The sequence below is a fragment of the Cherax quadricarinatus genome, chromosome 1 (assembly GCF_038502225.1).
Source record: "Cherax quadricarinatus isolate ZL_2023a chromosome 1, ASM3850222v1, whole genome shotgun sequence".
Lineage (NCBI taxonomy): Eukaryota > Metazoa > Arthropoda > Malacostraca > Decapoda > Parastacidae > Cherax > Cherax quadricarinatus.
The window spans coordinates 32,454,997-32,477,163 of NC_091292.1; the positions used below are offsets into that span (position 1 = coordinate 32,454,997).

General features: G+C 44.0%; 1 protein-coding gene across 1 annotated transcript; it reads left to right on the top strand.

Annotated features, from left to right (window-relative positions):
• The first annotated feature begins 4,322 nt into the window (after nucleotides 1-4,322).
• On the top strand, nucleotides 4,323-5,820 carry LOC128685103 (zinc finger BED domain-containing protein 5-like). The gene is made up of 2 exons (XM_053771618.2): nucleotides 4,323-5,027; nucleotides 5,293-5,820. Exons 1-2 carry the CDS (start codon nucleotides 4,323-4,325, stop codon nucleotides 5,818-5,820), a joined length of 1,233 nt encoding a protein of 410 aa, XP_053627593.2.
• The last annotated feature ends 16,347 nt before the right edge of the window (nucleotides 5,821-22,167 follow it).

Sequence of the window (22,167 nt, forward strand, 5' to 3'; positions counted from 1 at the left end):
CCTCGCTCATTCCCTCGCTGCCATCCAAGTATAAGTCACATCATGTTTGAGCAAGGGCCCGATACTGGATGTGGATGCCCATTCACTTTAAATTTGACTTTTGGGCACCAAATGTTCAGTTGCTTTAAAGACGTATCAAATAAATCTTTTTTTTTTCAACCACAACACACATACGCAGAACTGTGTGACGTTTGGCCTTTGTCCGTCACAGCACCAAGGATTAGCACATCACAATACCTAGATCAGCAAAGTTTGCTTCGAACAGGGTTACGATGGAGCTCTTTTTTTTTTTTATTTTATATTCTACTTAGTAAATTTTAACACATCATAAGCGTGATGCTGCATATTCTATTGGACAGTTACAAAATGGAAAGAAAAGATAGATTTGTTTCTGTCATATTCCATTGCACGTGATGGAATATGAGGGACGGGATCTGACTGACTCCATTCATCCAGTCATGTGTCCTAACTACAGCGCAGAATTTGTACTTATTTATACAAGCCCATTTCTCTACAAATGCTGTTTATGATAGGCTATACAGTGTTGAAATCTTTCAGCCGCCTAAACTGCGAGATTTCAGAAAGTAATGAAGATATCACTAAGTACGACATTTTAAGTTCGGCAGCTACGGGAACACCGAAGTTTCATTGTAGCAGAAGGAATTGTTAGTACTAGTGATGGCAGCGACAGCATGGCGGGTGCACTAACAGACTCAACGGTCATCAAGGTCTAAGTAGATCACTATGCAGGACAGACTGTTGAATGAGACCAGGATGATGAATGACATGAAAGAGGAGACACGACACACTTCATCTTCCCGACTTTGATTGTAGATAAATGGTTCATAGAACTGACTGGATGATGACCTAAACACTTGTGCAACACTTGGGTATATTGTGGAAACGTTTCGCCACTCAGTGGCTTCCTCAGTCCAATACAGGGAAGAATTGTTGAATATCGGAAGGACTTTGAGGTAATCAGTCTCTCAGCCTAGAGTCGATGTGATCAGTCTATTAGTGTTGATGGTAATCGTCCAGTACTGACGGGCTGTTCACATCGACTCGAGGCTGAGGGACTGATTACTTCAAACTCCTTCCAATCTTCAATTCTTCCCAGTACTGGACTGTGGAAGCCACTGGTTGGCGAAACGTTTCCACTATATGGGACCAGCAGTGGACCGTGCATTCCCTCTGTAAATAACTAAAAGTTTATCAACGTCTACTGCTTTCGTAGATGGTAGAGGCGACGACAGGATACCAGGAAACTAACTCCCGCCCTTTACGTCCTCTGGTACTTCGCCGGCATGAACTGGGCAACAAGTACCATACTATATTGAAGAAAATGACAAGGCCATTTAATATGACAGATGTGGATGTAATGTATATAAAAAAACACGGAACGGGAAGGGTTTGAACCCACGATGGGTGAGTCCTAAAACTCTATGCCAGGACTCACTCACCATGGATTCAAATCTCACCCGTTCGTGGTTTATTTGCGATCGTGTTATTACGGTTTCGTGAGCCATGTAGAGCACAAGTTACAAAAACTACTACTAACAGGGACGGGGGGGGGGGGGAGGGGCTACTATCAGACCAGGTCTCCAGTACGTTGTGATCTCTGTACTGGGAAGATGGCGAGGATCAAGGAAGCAGGGGGAGGGGATGGAACCAGGGAGACAGAAAAAAGGAAGGAGGGGTAGGAGAGGAATAACGAGAGGGAGAACAGCATTAGGTGCAAGAAGGAATCTGGGGAAAGTGAAAGTGATGAAAATGAGAGAGAGAGAGAGAGAGAGAGAGAGAGAGAGAGAGAGAGAGAGAGAGAGAGAGAGAGAGAGAGAGAGAGAAAGAGAGGGGAAAGAGAGAATTCATTACAAGGTTGCAGCTGTCTCTCCATTGACGCCTTTATTGAATCACAACAATAACCCTTTATTATTTATTATCATACTCCATCACAACCAAATGAACAGTGTAACTGTTGGTGGTGGTGGTGGTGGTGGCGGCGCTGGTGGCGGCGCTGGTGGCGGCGCTAGTGGTGGTGACGATGGTGGTGGTGGTGGTAGTGGTGGTTTTTAGGGTGTGGTTGTGGTGGTTCTGGCAGTGGTCTGGGTGGTGGATGTGGAGGCTCTGGCAGTGGTGATTCTGGTAGTAGCGGTAATGGTGGTTTTGATGGTTCTGACAGTGGTGGTTGTGGTTTTTCTGGCAGTCGTGGTTGTGTTGGTTCTGGTAGTAGTGGTGATGGTTGTGATGGTGACTGGCGGTACTGGCAGTGGTGGTGGTTGCGGTGGTTCTGGTAGTAGTGATGGTGGTTGGGTGGTACTGGCAGTGGTGGTTGGGTGGTACTGGCAGTGGTGGTTGTGGTGGTACTGGCAGTGGTGGTTGTGGTGGTACTGGCAGTGGTGGTTGTGGAGGTTCAGGCAGTGGTGGTGATTCTGGTAGTGGTAGTAATGGTGGTTGTTGTGGTGGTGGTGGAGGTTCTGGCAGTGGTGGTGGTTGTTGTGGTGGTTCTGGTAGTAGTGATGGTGGTTGTTGTGGTGGTTCTGGTAGTAGTGATGGTAGTGGTAGTGCTGATGGTAGTTGGGTGGTACTGGCAGTGGTGGTTCTGGTGGTGGTTGTTGAGGTTCTGGCAGTAGTCGTGGTGGTGGTGGTAGTGCTGGTGGTGGTTGGGTGGTACTGGCAGTGGTGGTGGTGGGGGGTTCTGGTAGTGGTGCTGGAGACGGTTTCCTACTTTAAGACTCAGTAAGCTGATCAAACACCCTACCATTCACTGATCGACACTGCTGCGTACATCAGTGAAGAGTTGAAAACGTTTTGCCCACACAATGGGATTTTTGTCCCAGAGAGACGAATTTGGTTTAACAGGAGGAGCAAATAATAGTGAGCAGCAATGAGGTGATGAACAAGTTGAAGTGCGAGTTAGGTCACAATGATTTTCAAACATCCTAGAAGATTCCTGGCAAGAGCTTCAGGTAAATTGCAGAAATCGTTGTTCTGGTTGAAGTTGTTAGAAATAATAATGAGTACTGATTAAAGGGTTATTCTTCTCTGGGTGTCTTCCTCCTTGGCAATACGCAGGCTATGTTAGGGCTGTCTGTTCTGCTGGCATAATGGCGTTCCGAAATTAGTTTGTGGAGGTCTTTGGAGTTTTCCCTACGTACATTTTGCCATGTTGCACAGGTTATTTTATAGCCCTTCAGTGGTTGAATGGCGTTTCTAGCTGGTGATATTCATGATGATGGAAGTAATGGTGGCTATATTGAACTTGTTCTTGGAGATCTCGGAGATTTATTTGGTAATCGAGTTGTTGGGGCAAAAGGACTATGTATCTCACTTTCGTGGTGTTATGGTCACGTTGTCTGCAAGCCCTGAAGAGAGGTAATGGGTGCTCTAGTTAGGCAAAAGATTCATTAAGGAAAGATCATTTAAGAAACTCGTTACTGTAAATTAGAAGAGACCTTAGGAAAGCCTCTAAGACATTGGTTCCCAAACTGGGGGTAAATTACCCCCTGGGGGTAATTTAAGCATTTTTGGGGGGTAATGGAGGGGTGACAGAAAAAAAGTTATGAATTCTGAAAATCAAGAAAACAATGCAGTACCCGGTATGAGGATTATTGTTAACTTTGTCTTAGTATATAAAGTTGTAAAGTAAACCTATTATAAGTAATAAAGTTAAACCAAATAACAATAAACATCAAAAACTAATATACAGTATTAGAAAAGAAGAAATATATAGCTAAGTGTGTGGAAACCCAAAAGTATTTTGACAAGTATGCTTCAGGACAAAAGTCACTCAGTAGCCCAGATCGACCTGTCCAGTACGCGTCACTCACTTCCTGAGGCTGCCTCTATTTCACACTGTCAGTTTATCTGTGAGCATCAGCCGAGGTAGACATAAGCTGGTATGTATGTGTACTGCCCTGTGCAGTATATAGTTAGTATTTACCCACTGTTACTGTGAATTTGTAGCTATTATTAATTTTATATATAATGTATGTGTGGTTCTTACGTTTTCAATGGTTTTGCTAGGATTAGCAGAGTATGCGAGGCTGTATACGTTCACTGTAGTCTCGCGCTACACGGTGCTCTTGTGCTGACAAGCATGATACTTGCAGCCTGACAATTTTGAATGTATGCGTGTGTGCTTGCATCAGTGAACTTGTGTTAGCTGCCATGCGAGAAATTATGTACCTTGCGTTTTGCAGTGTATGCATGGATATTCTTCTTTTTCTGCAGATTGAACAAGAAAATATCCAAAAAGCGCACTTTCTTACACTGGTGGAGAGGATCGGCCACTGGTGGCCTGGTGGTTAACGCTCTCGCCGGTGATGGCCAGAGTTTGGACGTGTTTCTTTCCACCTGTTGTCTATTTAACTTCTGGTGGAGAGGATCGGCCACAATGTGTGGCATGTCACAAAGTGTTGACAAATGAAAGCCTCAAGCCATCAAAACTCTCAGCTCACCTCCAGAAGTGCCATCCAAATCTTCAAAATAAGGATCAGGCTTATTTTCAGCGCCAGGCTGTAGCACTGAAGAATATCCAGTTCGGCTCATCTGGAATTCAAGCCCAAAAGCTTCAAGCTGCGGTCGAAGCATCCTACTGTGTTGCATATAAAATTGCCGAACAACAGAAATGCCACACCATTGCAGAGAATCTGATTATGCCTTGTGCATACGAGATGGTAAGCAAGGTATGTGGGGAGGATCAAGCGAAGAAACTGAGTGTCATATCTCTATCAAACAACACCATCCGCCGACGAGTCGATGACATGGCATCAGATATCCTGTCCCAAGTTACAACAGAGATCAAGGAAAGCTCATATGGCAAATTCTCCTTGCAATTTGATGAATCGTGTGACGTAGCCAGTTGTGCTGTTCTCCTTGGGTTCGTCCGTTACGTCCACCAGGACAAGATCAAAGAAGAGTTCCTATTATGCGAGGATCTGCTGACAACCACAAAGGGAGAAGATGTCTTCAATATCATCAACAGTTTCTTTACCAAGAATGGATTGGATTGGAACAGCGTTCAACAGGTAGGAAACGATGTTTATATAAAGTCTAAATTAGTATAAATACAATGAATTACACGGCATATAGTCATATACAGTTTTATTTATTGTACAAGTAACTGTAGTGTAGCTAATATTTTGTACATGATTCACACAAAAAATATCGTGCCTGTCGTACTGAAATACTCAAGTACCGAAATAATTAATTAAAACCATATAATTATAATGCAAAAGATAAGTAACAATGACTAACTGACGCAGTCTATAATAATTTTTCTTTTTATTCCAGGTCTCCGTCGATGGAGCACCGTCGATGATGGGTGGTCATCGTGGATTACGGGGCCTCATACAAGCTATCAATCCAGAAATTTCTGTAGATCACTGCATCATTCATCGGTACTCTCTTGGATCGAAAAGCCTGCCTGGTAATCTGAAGTTAGTGTTTGAAGATGTGTTGAAAATCGTCAACTTCATCAAGTCCAGAGATGTGAATTCGCGCATATTCAAGGAGCTGTGCAAGGAAATGGGAGAGCAGTATCAAGTTCTGCTCTACCACACCGATGTTCGCTGGTTGTCACGAGGCAAGGTTGTACGTCGAGTCATTGAGCTCCGAAAAGCTGTTCAGGAATTCCTGGAACAAAAAGGATCTCCTTTTGCTACCAAGTTCACCGATAAGGAGTGGCTTGCTCGACTTTGTTACTTGGCTGACATATTTGCGGAGCTGAACAGTGGTAATCTGCAACTCCAGGGCCGAAACACGACTGTCATTGATGCCCATCACACTGTGACTGCATTTCTGGGGAAACTGAGACTCTGAATTCGGCGCTTGGAGAAAGGAGTGATCGCCCAGTTTCCCACCCTAGACCAGTTTGTTGAGGAGAATAGTCATGATACTGGATCACTTCTACAGACCATCAACAAAGAAATGAGCGACCATTTGAAGGGGCTTGAAACAAGCATGCATCACTACTTTCCAGAGAGTGACCAAGAAACAGCCACTCTTCAGTGGATCATTCATCCCTTCTCTGTACCTGATGATGCCATTCATGATGATGATTTCCCTGCAAAGGAGGAGTGGATCACAATGCGAACCAATGAAGCCTTGAAAATCGAATTCCAAAACCAAAATGCAGATTCCTTTTGGATTTCACGACTACCTGACTCGCCAACTCTGTCCAAGAGAGCCTTGAAGTTGTTGGTATCATTCTCAACAACGTATCTGTGCGAGAAGGGCTTCTCAACTGTGCTGGGTATGAAAATAAAAAAAGAGGACTCGCTTGAATGTTGCAAACGATGCCAGGCTGGCACTTTCAACCACGAAGCCAAGAACTCCAAAACTAGCTTCAAGTATTCAACTCCATCCATCCCACTGATGTTCTTGACATCTTTGGTAATAGTCATTAGAGATGCACAATGTTCAAATACAATAAATAAAAGAAAATATCTCAAGTGTTTTAATTTAGCAATATATATCAATAATAACAACATTTTGTGAAAGGGGTAACATGCTTTATGTGGCATGTTAAATTGGGTAACAAACTGAAAAAGTTTGGGAACCACTGCTCTAAGAACACTGCATTTAACCCTGGTGTTGTGATGTGGATGAAGATCATGAAGGTTGGTGGGTTTCCGATAAACCTTAAAACTGCGTTTGTCATACTTGCACAGTTAAACCTCTAGAGGAAACGTATCAGTGGTTTCCTCTTTAAATGTGAACCGTAGAGAAGGTTCGGCCTCGTGGGGTTGTATTTTTGATGGATGAGATGTCGAATTTCGGTGGGCGATGTCGTCCACATAACAAAATTATCTGACAAAATAAGGGATGAAAAAAAAAAAAAAGGTTTACCTTCAATATGAGGTATGCTGGGACTGCACTTGGAAACCCACTGTTAAGTCAGAGGTCTCTCACAAGATGGAGTACTCAAAGGAAGAACAAATGAAAAATGACATTTTAGTGAGGTCTACCTATCTACCCTCCAGGAAGGTAGGTAGACCTCGTAAATCGTAGGAGTCCTCAGCAAATTGGTTGTCAAACACATCAAGATTTTCTCCAGGAGTAAACTCAATACAAAACCCCTGCCTCTACTACCATCAAGAACTCCAGCAGAGAGCTGCACCACCAATATAATGTACTAGTAACTCAACTGCTGGGGTATACACCATGCCTGTGTAACAGTTGTGGCAAAATTAATGTGAAGAGACATCAAAAGACCTCCACGAATTAATTTTAGGACACCAGTATGACAGAATAAATTTAGCAACCTGAATGAGAGTGACATCCACTGAGGACATTGCAAATCTCTAAGAGGATATAACCTATGTCTTCCAATAGACCAAAAAAATCATGAAGTTCAATAAGGAAAAATTTCAATTACTCCACTACAAAAAACTTGAGGAAATAAAAGCTACATTGTAGTAAAAACGAAGTCTAACCATACAATAGAGAGGAAAACTAATGTGAAGGACTTGGGAGTGATAATGTCAGGGGATCTCGCTTTCAAAGATCATAATTTCTTTATTACATCTGCTAGGAAAGTGACAGGATACATAATGAGAACCTTCAAAGCAAGGGATGCCAAGCCAATGATAATTCTCATGTCACTCGTTTTCTCAAGGCTGGAATATTGATGTACACTAATGGCCCCTTCAAGGGAGAAATTGCAGATCTGGAGAATATACAGAGAACTTTCACTACACGTATAGTACAGTCAAGCCCTTCGTTTACCGAGACCGTTTGAGGTCTCCTTGGAACGTAAGCGAAAAAGATACATAATTTACACCTGGAAAATCCTAGAAGGATTGGTCCTAAATCTACACACACAAAAACGAAAACAAAAGCCTCGGTAGGCGGTTGCGACATAAACGCAATGAAAAGTAGAGGCTCATGAGTACACTAAAATATAACACAATAAGTGTCAGCGGCCCAAGACTCATCAAGTGCCTTCCAGTAGTTAAGGGGGATTACCAATAAATCCCTGGGTGTCTTCAAGATGAAGCTGGACAGATGCCTGAAGTCAGTACCCGACCAGCCGAATTAATAATAATATCTTTATTTATAAGTACATGTACAAGGTACACAATCCTAGCTGACATCAGTGACATACTACTATATAGAAAGCTGCTTGTTATGCAGACCATTTCGGGCAGATTAGGTCAGTTTTGTACCAGGATGCGACCCACACCAGTCGACTAATTCCCAGGTGCCCATTTTACTGATGGGTGAACAGGGACAGCAAGTGGCTTATGGAAACTCCGGACCTCATTGTGTGAGCTGAGTACGCTAGCGATTGAGCTACGGCCATACATACGGGTTCATACATTCGATTGCGTGCAGCCAGCAGTAACAGCCTGGTTGATCAGGCCATTACCAACCGCGAAGCCTAATCATGGACTGGGCCGCGGGGGCGTTGACCCCCTGAATACCCTCCAGGAAGAAGGATGACACAGAAGAGTCCTTGAGTCCGCACTCGTCAGCGTCTAAAACAACTTCAGCCACAACAAAGATTTCTACAATTTAACTGAACCTCTTGATAAAAAAAAATAAGAATTTTGTGAATCACTATGACTTGACTAGCACCTAACTCTTCACTTTGCCACTACCATTACATATTTACTCGCCCTCCCTTACTAGGCTGTCCTGTCTAAGACCTGACACAACCCACTGTGCGGGAGAAACGTTGTCAATAAAGGTTCCATATAACTGCATTTATGAAGGATTTAGGGAAGGGGAACCGGTTAGCCGGACTTGAGAGTCCTGGAGGTGAGAAGTACAATGCCTGCACTCTGAATAAGGGGTGGGAATTATTTGCAGTTTTGAACTGTGGTATCGGCGTCCCTCTGGCAAGACAGTGATAGAACGAGTGTTGGTGAAAGTGTTTCTTCTTGTCTTGGCCACCCTACCTTGGTGGGAAACAGCCGGTGTGTTAAAAATTAACTGCATTTGTGTCACTTTACTATGGTGTGGTCAGCTCGCCTCACCAGTGTCTAGGTACATTCCTGGAAGAAACCTTTGAAGGGAGAGTTGACGTTAACATGTCAGACTGCAGGCGCTGTAACACTGGCGTAGATGTGTACGGGTGTGTGTAGCTCGCTGCTCCCCAGCTGTGGGTAGCTCGCTGCTGCTCCCTAGCTGTGGGTAGCTCGCTGCTGCTCCCTAGCTGTGGGTAGCTCGCTGCTGCTCCCTAGCTGTGGGTAGCTCGCTGCTGCTCCCTAGCTGTGGGTAGCTCGCTGCTGCTCCCTAGCTGTGGGTAGCTCGCTGCTGCTCCCTAGCTGTGGGTAGCTCGCTGCTGCTCCCTAGCTGTGGGTAGCTCGCTGCTGCTCCCTAGCTGTGGGTACCTCGCTGCTGCTCCCTAGCTGTGGGTACCTCGCTGCTGCTCCCTAGCTGTGGGTACCTCGCTGCTGCTCCCTAGCTGTGGGTACCTCGCTGCTGCTCCCTAGCTGTGGGTAGCTCGCTGCTGCTCCCTAGCTGTGGGTACCTCGCTGCTGCTCCCTAGCTGTGGGTACCTCGCTGCTGCTCCCTAGCTGTGGGTACCTCGATGCTGCTCCCTAGCTGTGGGTACCTCGCTGCTGCTCCCTAGCTGTGGGTACCTCGCTGCTGCTCCCTAGCTGTAGGTACCTCGCTGCTGCTCCCTAGCTGTGGGTACCTCGTTGCTGCTCCCTAGCTGTGGGTACCTCGCTGCTGCTCCTTAGCTGTGGGTAGCTCCCTGCTGCTCCCTAGCTGTGGGTAGCTCCGTGCTGCTCCCTAGCTGTGGGTAGCTCCCTGCTGCTCCCTAGCTGTGGGTAGCTCCCTGCTGCTCCCTAGCTGTGGGTAGCTCGCTGCTCCCTAGCTGTGGGTAGCTCCCTGCTACTTCCTAGCTGTGGGTAGTTCCCTGCTGCTTCCTAGCTGTGGATAGCTCCCTGCTGCTCCCTAGCTGTGGGTAGCTCCCTGCTGCTCCCTAGCTGTGGGTAGCTCCCTGCTGCTCCCTAGCTGTGGGTAGCTCGCTGCTCCCTAGCTGTGGGTAGCTCCCTGCTGCTCCCTAGCTGTGGGTAGCTCGCTGCTCCCTAGCTGTGGGTAGCTTCCTGCTACTTCCTAGCTGTGGGTAGCTCCCTGCTGCTCCCTAGCTGTAGGTAGCTCCCTGCTGCTTCCTAGCTGTGGGTAGCTCCCTGCTGCTTCCTAGCTGTGGGTAGCTCCCTGCTGCTCCCTAGCTGTGGGTAGCTCTCTGCTGCTCCCTAGCTGTGGGTAGCTCCCTGCTGCTCCCTAGCTGTGGGTACCTCGCTGCTGCTCCCTAGCTGTGGGTAGCTCCCTGCTGCTCCCTAGCTGTGGGTAGCTCTCTGCTGCTCCCTAGCTGTGGGTAGCTCCCTGCTGCTCCCTAGCTGTGGGTACCTCGCTGCTGCTTCCTAGCTGTGGGTAGCTCCCTGCTCTGTGTGTGTGTGTGTGTGTGTGTGTGTGTGTGTGTGTGTGTACACACAGGAAATGCTTCACTGGCTAATACGAGAAGAGACATGACCACACAGTGAATAGTATCAAATGATACGAGGGACAACGATAAAGATTTGAGACACCATCAACAGGAAGAACAACAAACGAGGTGCCGAAGCGATACTTCAAAGTTCTTCACACTCCATCAGAAGGGTGTTCAAAAGACTGATACTTATAAGTATCATAGACTAGACTACAGAATCAGACACTCTTGAGTCACAGGTATCTTAGTATTTCTTCAGCCTTATAGTTGACAGGAAGTGAAACAATGTGGGGAGTGAAACAGTAGAGGCAAGATCCATACATAACTTTAAGAAGAGGTGCGAAAAGGCTTACGGAGCCTGGAGTGTACCTAATAGCGACCAGCAGAGAGGCGGGACCAGGAGCTGTGAATCGACCCCTGCAACCACAAGTACTCTTATCTCATCTCTTTAATTTTATGAAAGGATAACTGTAGTATTGTACAGCCACCTTTCTTGCATTTACCCTATTACATGATTTCAAACCTGCATTTTTAATAGCGCAAAGAGAAATGTTACCCTACATGAACAAGCCAAAATGAATATTGGTGGTAACCTACTCCATTGGATAATAAGCTATCTGTCAAATAAAGTATGCTACGTTCTCTACGAAGGCTTCAGAAGCAAGACTCAAGAAATATCCCTATGCACACCACAGGCAGGAATTCTCAGTCCCATGCTATTTAATGTCTTAAGGTAATGCTCTCTTAAATGTTCTACCTTCCTCACCTAAACATATAGCTATAATGTATGTTCATACCATGAGCCATGAAAAAGAGTATAAGAAAATGATTACCATCCGTAATTAAGTTCAAATAATATGTAATAGGCTAGGCCTCGTTATACCTGCATAAAATACTAAGATACTGACAAACAAACAACGTGCCCCACCCATATGTTTTGCAGGGTGAAAATATCAGCTTCGTTAAATCTTACAGATATCGTGTAGACCTGCCCTTTAATAAATCCATTATACCACAACTAGGAACTGCAAAAATATGCTAAATAATCTCAAGAGTTGTTGCTGGCTACAACAACAACTATGGTGTTACTATAAGAACAGTGAGAACGATGTACATAGCCGAAGTTAGATATCTGATTCATTACGATGCTCTCCGATTAATGATAGCTAAAGAAAATTCTTTCCGGACTTTGGAGCTAATACAAAACGAAGCCGTCAGAATTATTTATGCCTATCTTAATATTAGTGATGGGATAATTAACCGCAACACTGTCAGTGGTATGACAATGCTGAGAAATGAACCACTCATTATAAATCTTTATAAATGTCTAGAAATAAACGCGAATCTAAATGGATTGTGAAATCATGTAATTGTATTAAATTCTAAACTTTGTATGACCAGTATCGCTATAGACAACAGCAGCATTCCACTCCTCCTTGCAAGTTGTGTTCATTTAATATCGCATATCTTCAGAGCCCCTTCCAAGAAGCCCCTCACTAGTAATCCCTTTCTAAAATCAATTGCATAGGACACTGCTCAAGCAGAGGTACTTATCTTACCTCTTAGTAAAAAGATATCACAGATTATATACGGCTCACTGAAGGATCTAAACAAGAGTTACAGCAACTATGCTGAGTTAGTTATAAAAATTAATAACTTTTTCTACATTACAAACCAAATTTTTGGTCAAACTAATGGTGCTGAAGTTACTTGTAACAACTTGATTCCTTGATCATTACTGATTCCATGAAGACACTTAACTCGCATACTAACATGCTCAATGAAGAAGATACGAACAGATATAAAAAAAGAGGAATTAATGTACAATTCTTACGAATTCCGTCACACTCTGAATTAATGTTACATGGTAAAGATGTTAAATTACCCAGAGAGGACTTGGAAGGAAGACATTTAAAATAGAAGAGAAGTACATTATTTAACTTAATATCTTAGGAATAAAGTTGGAAGCCTGAGTAGATCTATAACTCACTAAGATAATGTGAACGTAGACAAGTAACACATTTGCAGAGCAACTTGCAATGTCAACAGACTAACTGTTGTTGTAGTAGCCAGCCTCAGGCTTGGCTACAAGTACTTCTGGCAGTTTGCCATATACAGATAAACTATATACAAAATATGTGGTTTTGAGGGAAAAATATCATTAAATAAGAGTGGAACACTGAGTGGTGGAGGTACTATGACTGGTGGTATGACTGTTCAGAAAGGGGTATGTAACCTGGTGGGAGTCATCAAGGGACCCTTACTGACGGAGGAGCAGCACTTGGCTTCCTGCTCTCATCAAATCTGTAAGTATGGAGATCCACTCTTAATTAGTTAGCTATGTCATGTTTGAAGTTTTTCTTAATTTAATATAGACAAGAGTCTACTCTCGCTAGGATTTTTAATGTGTTTGTCCAGACTTTACATTACTAGTCTAACTATAGTCATGTTTAGTCATCGCCATTTCTTTTAAAGGCCTTCAACCTATCATGTGAATGACTCCTTGTCCGGTTCGTAATTTTTTTTTCTTCTTAGCCTTGCTGTATGGTTCAGGTCACCCGACAGATGCGAGACGAGAAGAGCAGCACGATCTGATAATAGATCAGAAACCTGATATTTCATCACCTTTAACTCTGCTGTTCGTTTCCCTTTGGTTTGTCTACAATTCTACTACATCATTACAAGAACTCTTATTCTACTGCCTCTGTGTAAGTTCACGATCTCGTCAAAAGCCTCATCTTGAGAACTCGGCTTTCCCTATACCACCTGGACAGAGTTACTATTTCTACAAGATTCTACGACTGAGGAACTTGTCTGTTCCGTATACCTCTGTTACCGATTTCCAGCTGTCTACCACTGCCGGTAGACAAATCCGTTAGTTAAGCTGCTAGCTGGAGCTGTACTTCACAATATTCACGACCACCTATGACCTCACAACACTACCTCTAGCTTCCTGTTCTACTCCAGCTATTCCTGTGAACCTTGCCATACCAACGAGAGACTCGGAAGAAAATCATTCTATACACATCAGGCCTGCAACATTTGATTTATTTATTTTTTCCGTCATTTGCTTGAGTTAGGACGAGTTCATATTTGTTTTATATTTTGAGATTTGTTCATATTCAATAAAGTTTATCTTTTGTTATACTGTAATTTTTCTTTTCATAACGAGGAAGGGGCTCCTTCAGATGCTCCTTGGGGATCTGAAGGAACTCTTACACCTTCACATCCATCAACTTATGGTCACCTCCTTGAACGCTCTGTGTCTGACTGTCTACTTGCTGAGGAAAATAGATACACAGCCTATGTGATATGAAAATAAGATGTAAGAAATTTTAAGCAAATAAGCTAAACAGGTCCTAGCATGTTATGCGTGTGGCCTGCTAGGTACTGTCCTAGCATGTTATGCGTGTGACCTGCTGGGTACTGTCCTAGCATATTATGCGTGGGGCCTGCTAGGTACTGTCCTAGCATGTTATGCGTGTGGCCTGCTAGGTACTGTCCTAGCATGTTATGCGTGTGGCCTGCTAGGTACTGTCCTAGCATGTTATGCGTGTGGCCTGCTAGGTACTGTCCTAGCATGTTATGCATGTGGCCTGCTGGGTACTGTCCTAGCATGTTATGCGTGTAGCCTGCTGGGTACTGTCCAAGCATGTTATGCGTGTGGCCTGCTGGGTGCTGTCCTAGCATGTTATGCATGTGGCCTGCTGGGTACTGTCCTAGCATGTTATGCGTGTAGCCTGCTGGGTACTGTCCTAGCACGTTATGCGTGTGGCCTGCTGGGTACTGTCCTAGCAAGTTATGCGTGTGGCCTGCTGGGTACTGTCCTAGCAAGTTATGCGTGTGGCCTGCTGGGTACTGTCCTAGCATGTTATGCATGTGGCCTGCTGGGTACTGTCCTAGCATGTTATGCGTGTGGCCTGCTGGGTACTGTCCTAGCACGTTATGCGTGTGGCCTGCTGGGTACTGTCCTAGCAAGTTGTGCGTGTGGCCTGCTGGGTACTGTCCTAGCAAGTTATGCGTGTGGCCTGCTGGGTACTGTCCTAGCACGTTATGCGTGTGGCCTGCTGGGTACTGTCCTAGCATGTTATGCGTGTGGCCTGCTGGGTACTGTCCTAGCATGTTATGCGTGTGGCCTGCTGGGTACTGTCCTAGCATGTTATGCGTGTGGCCTGCTGGGTACTGTCCTAGCATGTTATGCGTGTGGCCTGCTGGGTACTGTCCTAGCATGTTATGCGTGTGACCTGCTGGGTACTGTCCTAGCATGTTATGCGTGTTGCCGGCTGGGTACTGTCCTAGCATGTTATGCGTGTGGCCTGCTGGGTACTGTCCTAGCATGTTATGCGTGTGACCTGCTGGGTACTGTCCTAGCATGTTATGCGTGTGGCCTGCTGGGTACTGCCCTAGCATGTTATGCGTGTGGCGTGCTGGGTACTGTCCTAGCATGTTATGCGTGTGGCCTGCTGGGTACTGTCCTAGCATGTTATGCGTGTGGCCTGCTGGGTACTGTCCTAGCATGTTATGCGTGTGGCCTGCTGGGTACTGTCCTAGCAAGTTATGCGTGTGGCCTGCTGGGTACTGTCCTAGCAAGTTATGCGTGTGGCCTGCTGGGTACTGTCCTAGCAAGTTATGCGTGTGGCCTGCTAGGTACTGTCCTAGCATGTTATGCGTGTGGCCTGCTGGGTACTGTCCTAGCATGTTATGCGTGTGGCCTGCTGGGTACTGTCCTAGCAAGTTATGCGTGTGGCCTGCTAGGTACTGTCCTAGCATGTTATGCGTGTGGCCTGCTGGGTACTGTCCTAGCAAGTTATGCGTGTGGCCTGCTAGGTACTGTCCTAGCAAGTTATGCGTGTGGCCTGCTGGGTACTGTCCTAGCATGTTATGCGTGTGGCCTGCTGGGTACTGTCCTAGCATGTTATGCGTGTGGCCTGCTGGGTACTGCCCTAGCATGTTATGCAACGTGGCATGCTATGCAATGTGGAAACATTTCGCTCTCCAGGAATTTTCGCTCCTGGAGATCGAAACGTTGCCACGACAAAATGGCACATCAGTTGCACTTGTGTATAATCTCTCAGAAGGTAACTTTTCCATGGGCCACCTACTAGTGTTATTAGTATAATCCCTATAATGTCATGGTTAATTATGAACTGTGTTCTATTGCAGTTGATCACTGCCTGTAAACGGAGATGTTTCTACGGATTTCGGAACACAGTTGTTAATACGTATATATGTCTTGCCGAACAGGTAAAAATTGGTCAATTAACAGGAACTCGTTTAAAATTAGTCCTTTCTAAAATTTTCTCTTATACGTTTAAAGATATATATTTTTCATTTATGTTAATGTAAAAATTAATAATTTTGTTCCAAAAGAACCTTAGAAAACTTATCTAACCTTTATATATATATATATATATATATATATATATATATATATATATATATATATATATATATATATATATATATATATATATAAAATGTGTGTGTGTGTGTGTGTGTGTGTGTGTGTGTGTGTGTGTGTGTCGTGCCGAATATGTAAAACTGGTCAATTAGCAAGAACTCATTTAAAATTAAGTCCTTTCTAAAATTTTCTCTTATACGTTTAAAGATATATTTTTTCATTAATGCTAATGTAAAAAAATTTAACTTTGCTCCAAAAGTATCTTAGAAAACTTACCTAACCTTATTATAACAAGAACAATTTATTTTAGCCTAACCCAACTAAATATATTTTAGATATGTTTACAGTAATTTAATACTAAACAAACACAGTGAAATATACTTTTTTCGCTAGGTTTAGAATGATTTTGGCGAAATTATTGCATACACAAATTTTCACTTGTCCTATATGGCAAGATGAGCGTTGCTATTTAAGCCAAGATCGCAAGTTCTGCCTATTCGGCACGACACACACACACACATATATATATATATATATATATATATATATATATATATATATATATATATATATATATATATATATATATGCAGGGAATTCGCGAGAGCAGGCGAAATAACACACAAACACAGATCTCTGGCTGAAGGAGACTCGAACCTACGAACCTTAGGACAAGGTACGCAGTGCTTTACCAATCTACCCATACTGGACAATATCTTGGCGTGTAGCTAGCGCTACACGTTTGATCCAAGGCAGCCAGCTTTCGAGTCTCCTTTAGCCAGAGATCAGTGTTTGCGTATATTTCGCCTGCTCTCGCGAATTCCTTGCATTGTTCAAATCTCTAGTAAGGCTGATGCATGCAGGGGATGAGATGAAAAGCTGTAAGCCTTCTCCCTGAAAGCTGGCTGCCTTGGATCAAACGTGTAGCGCAAGCTACACGCCAAGGTATTGTCCAGTGTGGGTAGATTGGTAAAGCACTGCGTACCTTGTCCTAAGGTTCGTAGGTTCGAGTCTCCTTCAGCCAGAGATCAGTGTTATATATATATATATATATATATATATATATATATATATATATATATATATATATATATATATATATATTGTATATATATATATATATTGTATATATATATATATATATATATATATATATATATATATATATATATATATATATATAGGGACAAGATTGGAGTCCAGGACCAAAAGTTCATTGACGGAGCCATGATCTGGGATAATCTAACGGGCTCTGAAACCAGACCTGCTCCCCCCAACATCTACAAACAATCGCACTGGGATGGTCCAGTAGTGGAAAATATAGCCGCAACAATGCTTCAGAGTGTGTCAGGGAAGGATAGAGTCCGCCTCCTGGCAGTAAGAGCACCTCATGCAGGGGATTTTCTGTTGGCTGTTCCCAACTCCAGCCTTGGCACACGCCTCGACCCACAGACCATCCGCATCGGTGTTACCCTTCGACTTTCCGCCCATATTCTCGCCGAACACAGGTGTATTTGTGGCAGTGAAGCAGCAGACCGATTCGGTTACCATGGTCTTGTGTGCCGTAAATCCGAGGGAAAGATTGCAAGACATGAGGAGGTTAATAACATTATCAAGAGAAGCCTCACAACAGCCGGATGCCCAGCAGTAAGGGAGACACCCCAGCTATGCAGATCTAATGGCAGCCAGAAGCGTCCAGATGGTATCACCCTTCAAGCCTGGACAGATGGGAAGCAGGTGGTGTGAGACTATACATGTGCATCAACCTTGGCTGATACCTATCTCCAATACACCAGGGAGGAAGGAGGGGCAGCTGCCAGCTTCAGGGAGTCCCAAAAGTCTAGAAAATATGGAGAACTTGCCTATCATTATATGTTTGTTCCCATAGGCTCAGAGACCCTTGGCTCATGGGGAAAGAGTGCATCTAAGTTCCTTAAGGAGCTGGGAAAAAGACTCATCAGCGTAACTAGGGATCCCAGGGCAGCTAGTTTTCTGTTCCAGGGGCTCAGTGCGGCTATTCAAAGGGGTAATGCCTGCTGCATTTTGGGCACACGCCCCAGTTCTGAGGAGCTGGATGAGATTTTCGCCCTATAATCGGTGATACACACGTAACAACATGTACCGTATATGCCACCTTTATATCAACAATGTATCTCTTAAATCTTTTGTACCACATTATGTAATAAAATATTCCTATTGGTAAAAAAAATACGAAAAGATGGGGTGGTAGGGAAAGTGGAATATTCAAACGGCTTCAGGAAGAAATCCAAATATTCTTCCTTGAAGCCTTTTTATCCACTTCTCCGAGGCTGTGGGTCCCACAATTTACACCAGAGGTGGACCCCATTATATATATATATATATATATATATATATATATATATATATATATATATATATATATATATATATATATATATATATATATATATAAACACTGATCTCTGGCTGAAGGAGACTCGAACCTACGAACCTTGGAACAAGGTACACGGTGCAATACCATTCTCACCACACTGGACCAATACCTTTGAGTCCAGCTTGCGCTAGACGTTTGAACCAAGGCAGCCAGCTTTCAGGGAGAAGGCTTACAGCTTTTCATCTTATCCCCTGCATGCATCAGCCTTACTAGAGATTTTAACAATGCAAGGAATTCGTAAGAGCAGGCGAAATATACACAAACACTGATCTCTGGCTGCCTTGGATGAAACGTCTAGCGCAAGCTGGACGCCAAGGTATTTTGGTCCAGTGTGGTGAGAATGGTATAGCACTACGTACCTTGTTAGAAGGTTAGTAAGTTCGAGTCTCCTTCAGCCAGAGATCAGTGTTTGTGTATAATTCGCCTGCTCTTGCGAATTCCTTGCATGCATGCATATATATATATATATATATATATATATATATATATATATATATATATATATATATATATATATATATATATATATATATATATACACGCACACGCACACACGCACACGCACACACACTGTCTCTACGTCCACAGCAGGACTCGAACCTGCAAACTCTGTTCAGAATCTGGTGGTCTGGCTCTGTGGTAAAGTACTGTGGATTCTGATACAGTGTTTGCAGGTTCGAGTCCTGCTGTGGACGTAGAGACAATGTAAATAATTTTGACTGCGAATTGTTCCCATATCTAATTTGCTTTAAATAATTATTAAATAATTTTTATAATATTTTAGTTTATTTTTAGGTCCTGGATGTAATAAATTATAGTTACTATTTATTCTAAACATCTCAATTCTATCCAACATTTTGTAACTTGTATTACGACCAACTTACAGACCATGTCTGAAGGGAACTTATCCCTGATCAATCAGAGTGTTAGTGTTGGTACCGTAATAAATCTAAAGTACACGAGGTCACAACTGGAAGCTAAAAGAACACATGAATCACAGGGATGTTAGGAAATACTTCTTTAGCCTTAGAGTGGTCAAGAAGTAGCACAACCTAGAGAGCCAAGTGGTAGAGGCAAGGTTCATACATAGCTTCAAGAATAGATACGATAAGACTCGTGCAGCTAGGAGCGAACCCAGTAACGGCCAGCAGAGAGGCGGGGTCAGGAGCTGAGACTCGAACCCTGCAACCCCACACACATCATCGAAGAGGCGGAGCCAGGAGTTATGACTCGACCCTTGCAAGCACAAATAGTTGAGTACAAATAGGTGAGTACACACTCATACACGCACAGTGTCTACTGACAAGTGCCTTTGATAATCGGTAAGACCAACTAGGTAGGTACTCTACAGTATGTAGGTACTCTACAGTATGTAGGTACTCTACAGTATGTAGGTACTCTACAGTATGTAGGTACTCTACAGTATGTAGGTACTCTACAGTATGTAGGTACTCTACAGTATGTAGGTACTCTACAGTATGTAGGTACTCTACAGTATGTAGGTACTCTACAGTGTGTAGGTACTCTACAGTGTGTAGGTACTCTACAGTGTGTAGGTACTCTACAGTATGTAGGTACTCTACAGTATGTAGGTACTCTACAGTATGTAGGTACTCTACAGTATGTAGGTACTCTACAGTATGTAGGTACTCTACAGTATGTAGGTACTCTACAGTATGTAGGTACTCTACAGTATGTAGCTACTCTACAGTATGTAGGTACGAACGTAGAGTCTGTGCAGCAGGAAGTGAAATGAACTCGAGGAAATGATAGAAGCAGAGTCCGTACATAACTTTAAGTAAAAGTGCAAATGATAAGTCTCATGAGACCAGAAACCAGTAATGCTGGTCCATGAAGCTTGTAAGAGACCGGTCCATGAAGCTTGTAAGAGACCAGTCCATGAAGCTTGTAAGAGACCAGTCCATGAAGCTTGTAAGAGACCGGTCCATGAAGCTTGTAAGAGACTGGTCCATGAAGCTTGTAAGAGACCGGTCCATGAAGCTTGTAAGAGACCGGTCCATGAAGCTTGTAAGAGACTGGTCCATGAAGCTTGTAAGAGACTGGTCCATGAAGCTTGTAAGAGACCGGTCCATGAAGCTTGTAAGAGACTGGTCCATGAAGCTTGTAAGAGACTGGTCCATGAAGCTTGTAAGAGACCGGTCCATGAAGCTTGTAAGAGACCGGTCCATGAAGCTTGTAAGAGGCTGGTCCATGAAGCTTGTAAGAGACTGGTCCATGAAGCTTGTAAGAGACTGGTCCAAGAAGCTTGTAAGAGACCGGTCCATGAAGCTTGTAAGAGACTGGTCCATGAAGCTTGTAAGAGACTGGTCCATGAAGCTTGTAAGAGACTGGTCCAAGAAGCTTGTAAGAGACTGGTCCATGAAGCTTGTAAGAGACTGGTCCATGAAGCTTGTAAGAGACTGGTCCATGAAGCTTGTAAGAGACTGGTCCATGAAGCTTGTAAGAGACTGGTCCAAGAAGCTTGTAAGAGACCGGTCCATGAAGCTTGTAAGAGACTGGTCCATGAAGCTTGTAAGAGACTGGTCCATGAAGCTTGTAAGAGACTGGTCCATGAAGCTTGTAAGAGACTGGTCCATGAAGCTTGTAAGAGACCGGTCCATGAAGCTTGTAAGAGACTGGTCCATGAAGCTTGTAAGAGACTGGTCCATGAAACTTGTAAGAGACTGGTCCATGAAGCTTGTAAGAGACCGGTCCATTTAGCTTGTAAGAGACCGGTCCAAGAAGCTTGTAAGAGACCGGTCCAAGAAGCTTGTAAGAGACCAGTCCATGAAGCTTGTAAGGGACTGGTCAATGAAGCTTGTAAGGGACCAGTCCATGAAGCTTGTAAGAGACTGGTCCATGAAGCTTGTAAGGGACTGGTCAATGAAGCTTGCAAGAGACTGGTCCATGAAGCTTGTAAGAGATGGTCCATGAAGCTTGTAAGAGACTGGTCCATGAAGCTTGTAAGACTGGTTCATGAAGCTTGTAAGAGACTGGTTCATGAAGCTTGTAAGAGACTGGTCCATGAAGCTTGTAAGAGACTGGTTCATGAAGCTTGTAAGAGACTGGTCAATGAAGCTTGTAAGAGACTGGTCAATGAAGCTTGTAAGAGACTGGTCAATGAAGCTTGTAAGAGACTGGTCAATGAAGCTTGTAAGAGACTGGTCCATGAAGCTTGTAAGGGACTGCTCAATGAAGCTTGTAAGAGACTGGTCCATGAAGCTTGTAAGGGAGGGTCCATGAAGCTTGTAAGAGACTGGTCCATGAAGCTTGTAAGAGACTGGTTCATGAAGCTTGTAAGAGACTGGTCAATGAAGCTTGTAAGAGACTGGTCAATGAAGCTTGTAAGAGACTGGTCAATGAAGCTTGTAAGAGACTGGTCCACGAAGCTTGTAAGAGACTGGTCCATGAAGCTTGTAAGAGACTGGTTCATGAAGCTTGTAAGAGACTGGTCCATGAAGCTTGTAAGAGACTGGTTCATGAAGCTTGTAAGAGACTGGTCCATGAAGCTTGTAAGAGACCGTTACATAAATGTTGAAAGAGGCGCAGCCAGTAGCCTTTACACGACCCCCGCAAGAACAAAATGGTGAGCACACTCAACTGACAAGTCCCAACTGCAACTGCAGCATTTTGCAAGGTAGACAGTGTAGGATAACAGGCAGGATTTAGTAAGCTGGTAAATCCTCTTAACCTTTGCTAGTATCATTGCTACAACACTCACCTCCAAATGACCTACCTGGAGTCTACCTGGAGGTTATTCCGGGGATCAACGCCCCCGCGGCCCGGTCCACGACCAGGCCTCCCGGTGGATCAGGGCCTGATCAACCAGGCTGCTACTGCTGGCCGCACGTGGTCCAACGTACGAACCACAGCCCGGTTGATCTGGCACTGACTTTAGGTATCTGT

Coding starts and splice junctions, on each gene's coding strand:
- LOC128685103 (XM_053771618.2), top strand. CDS start 4,323: ATGGCCAGAGTTTGGACGTGTTTCTTTCCACCTGTTGTCTATTTAACT. Junction 5,028..5,292: donor ATTGGAACAGCGTTCAACAG/GTAGGAAACGAT, acceptor TTTTTATTCCAG/GTCTCCGTCGATGGAGCACC.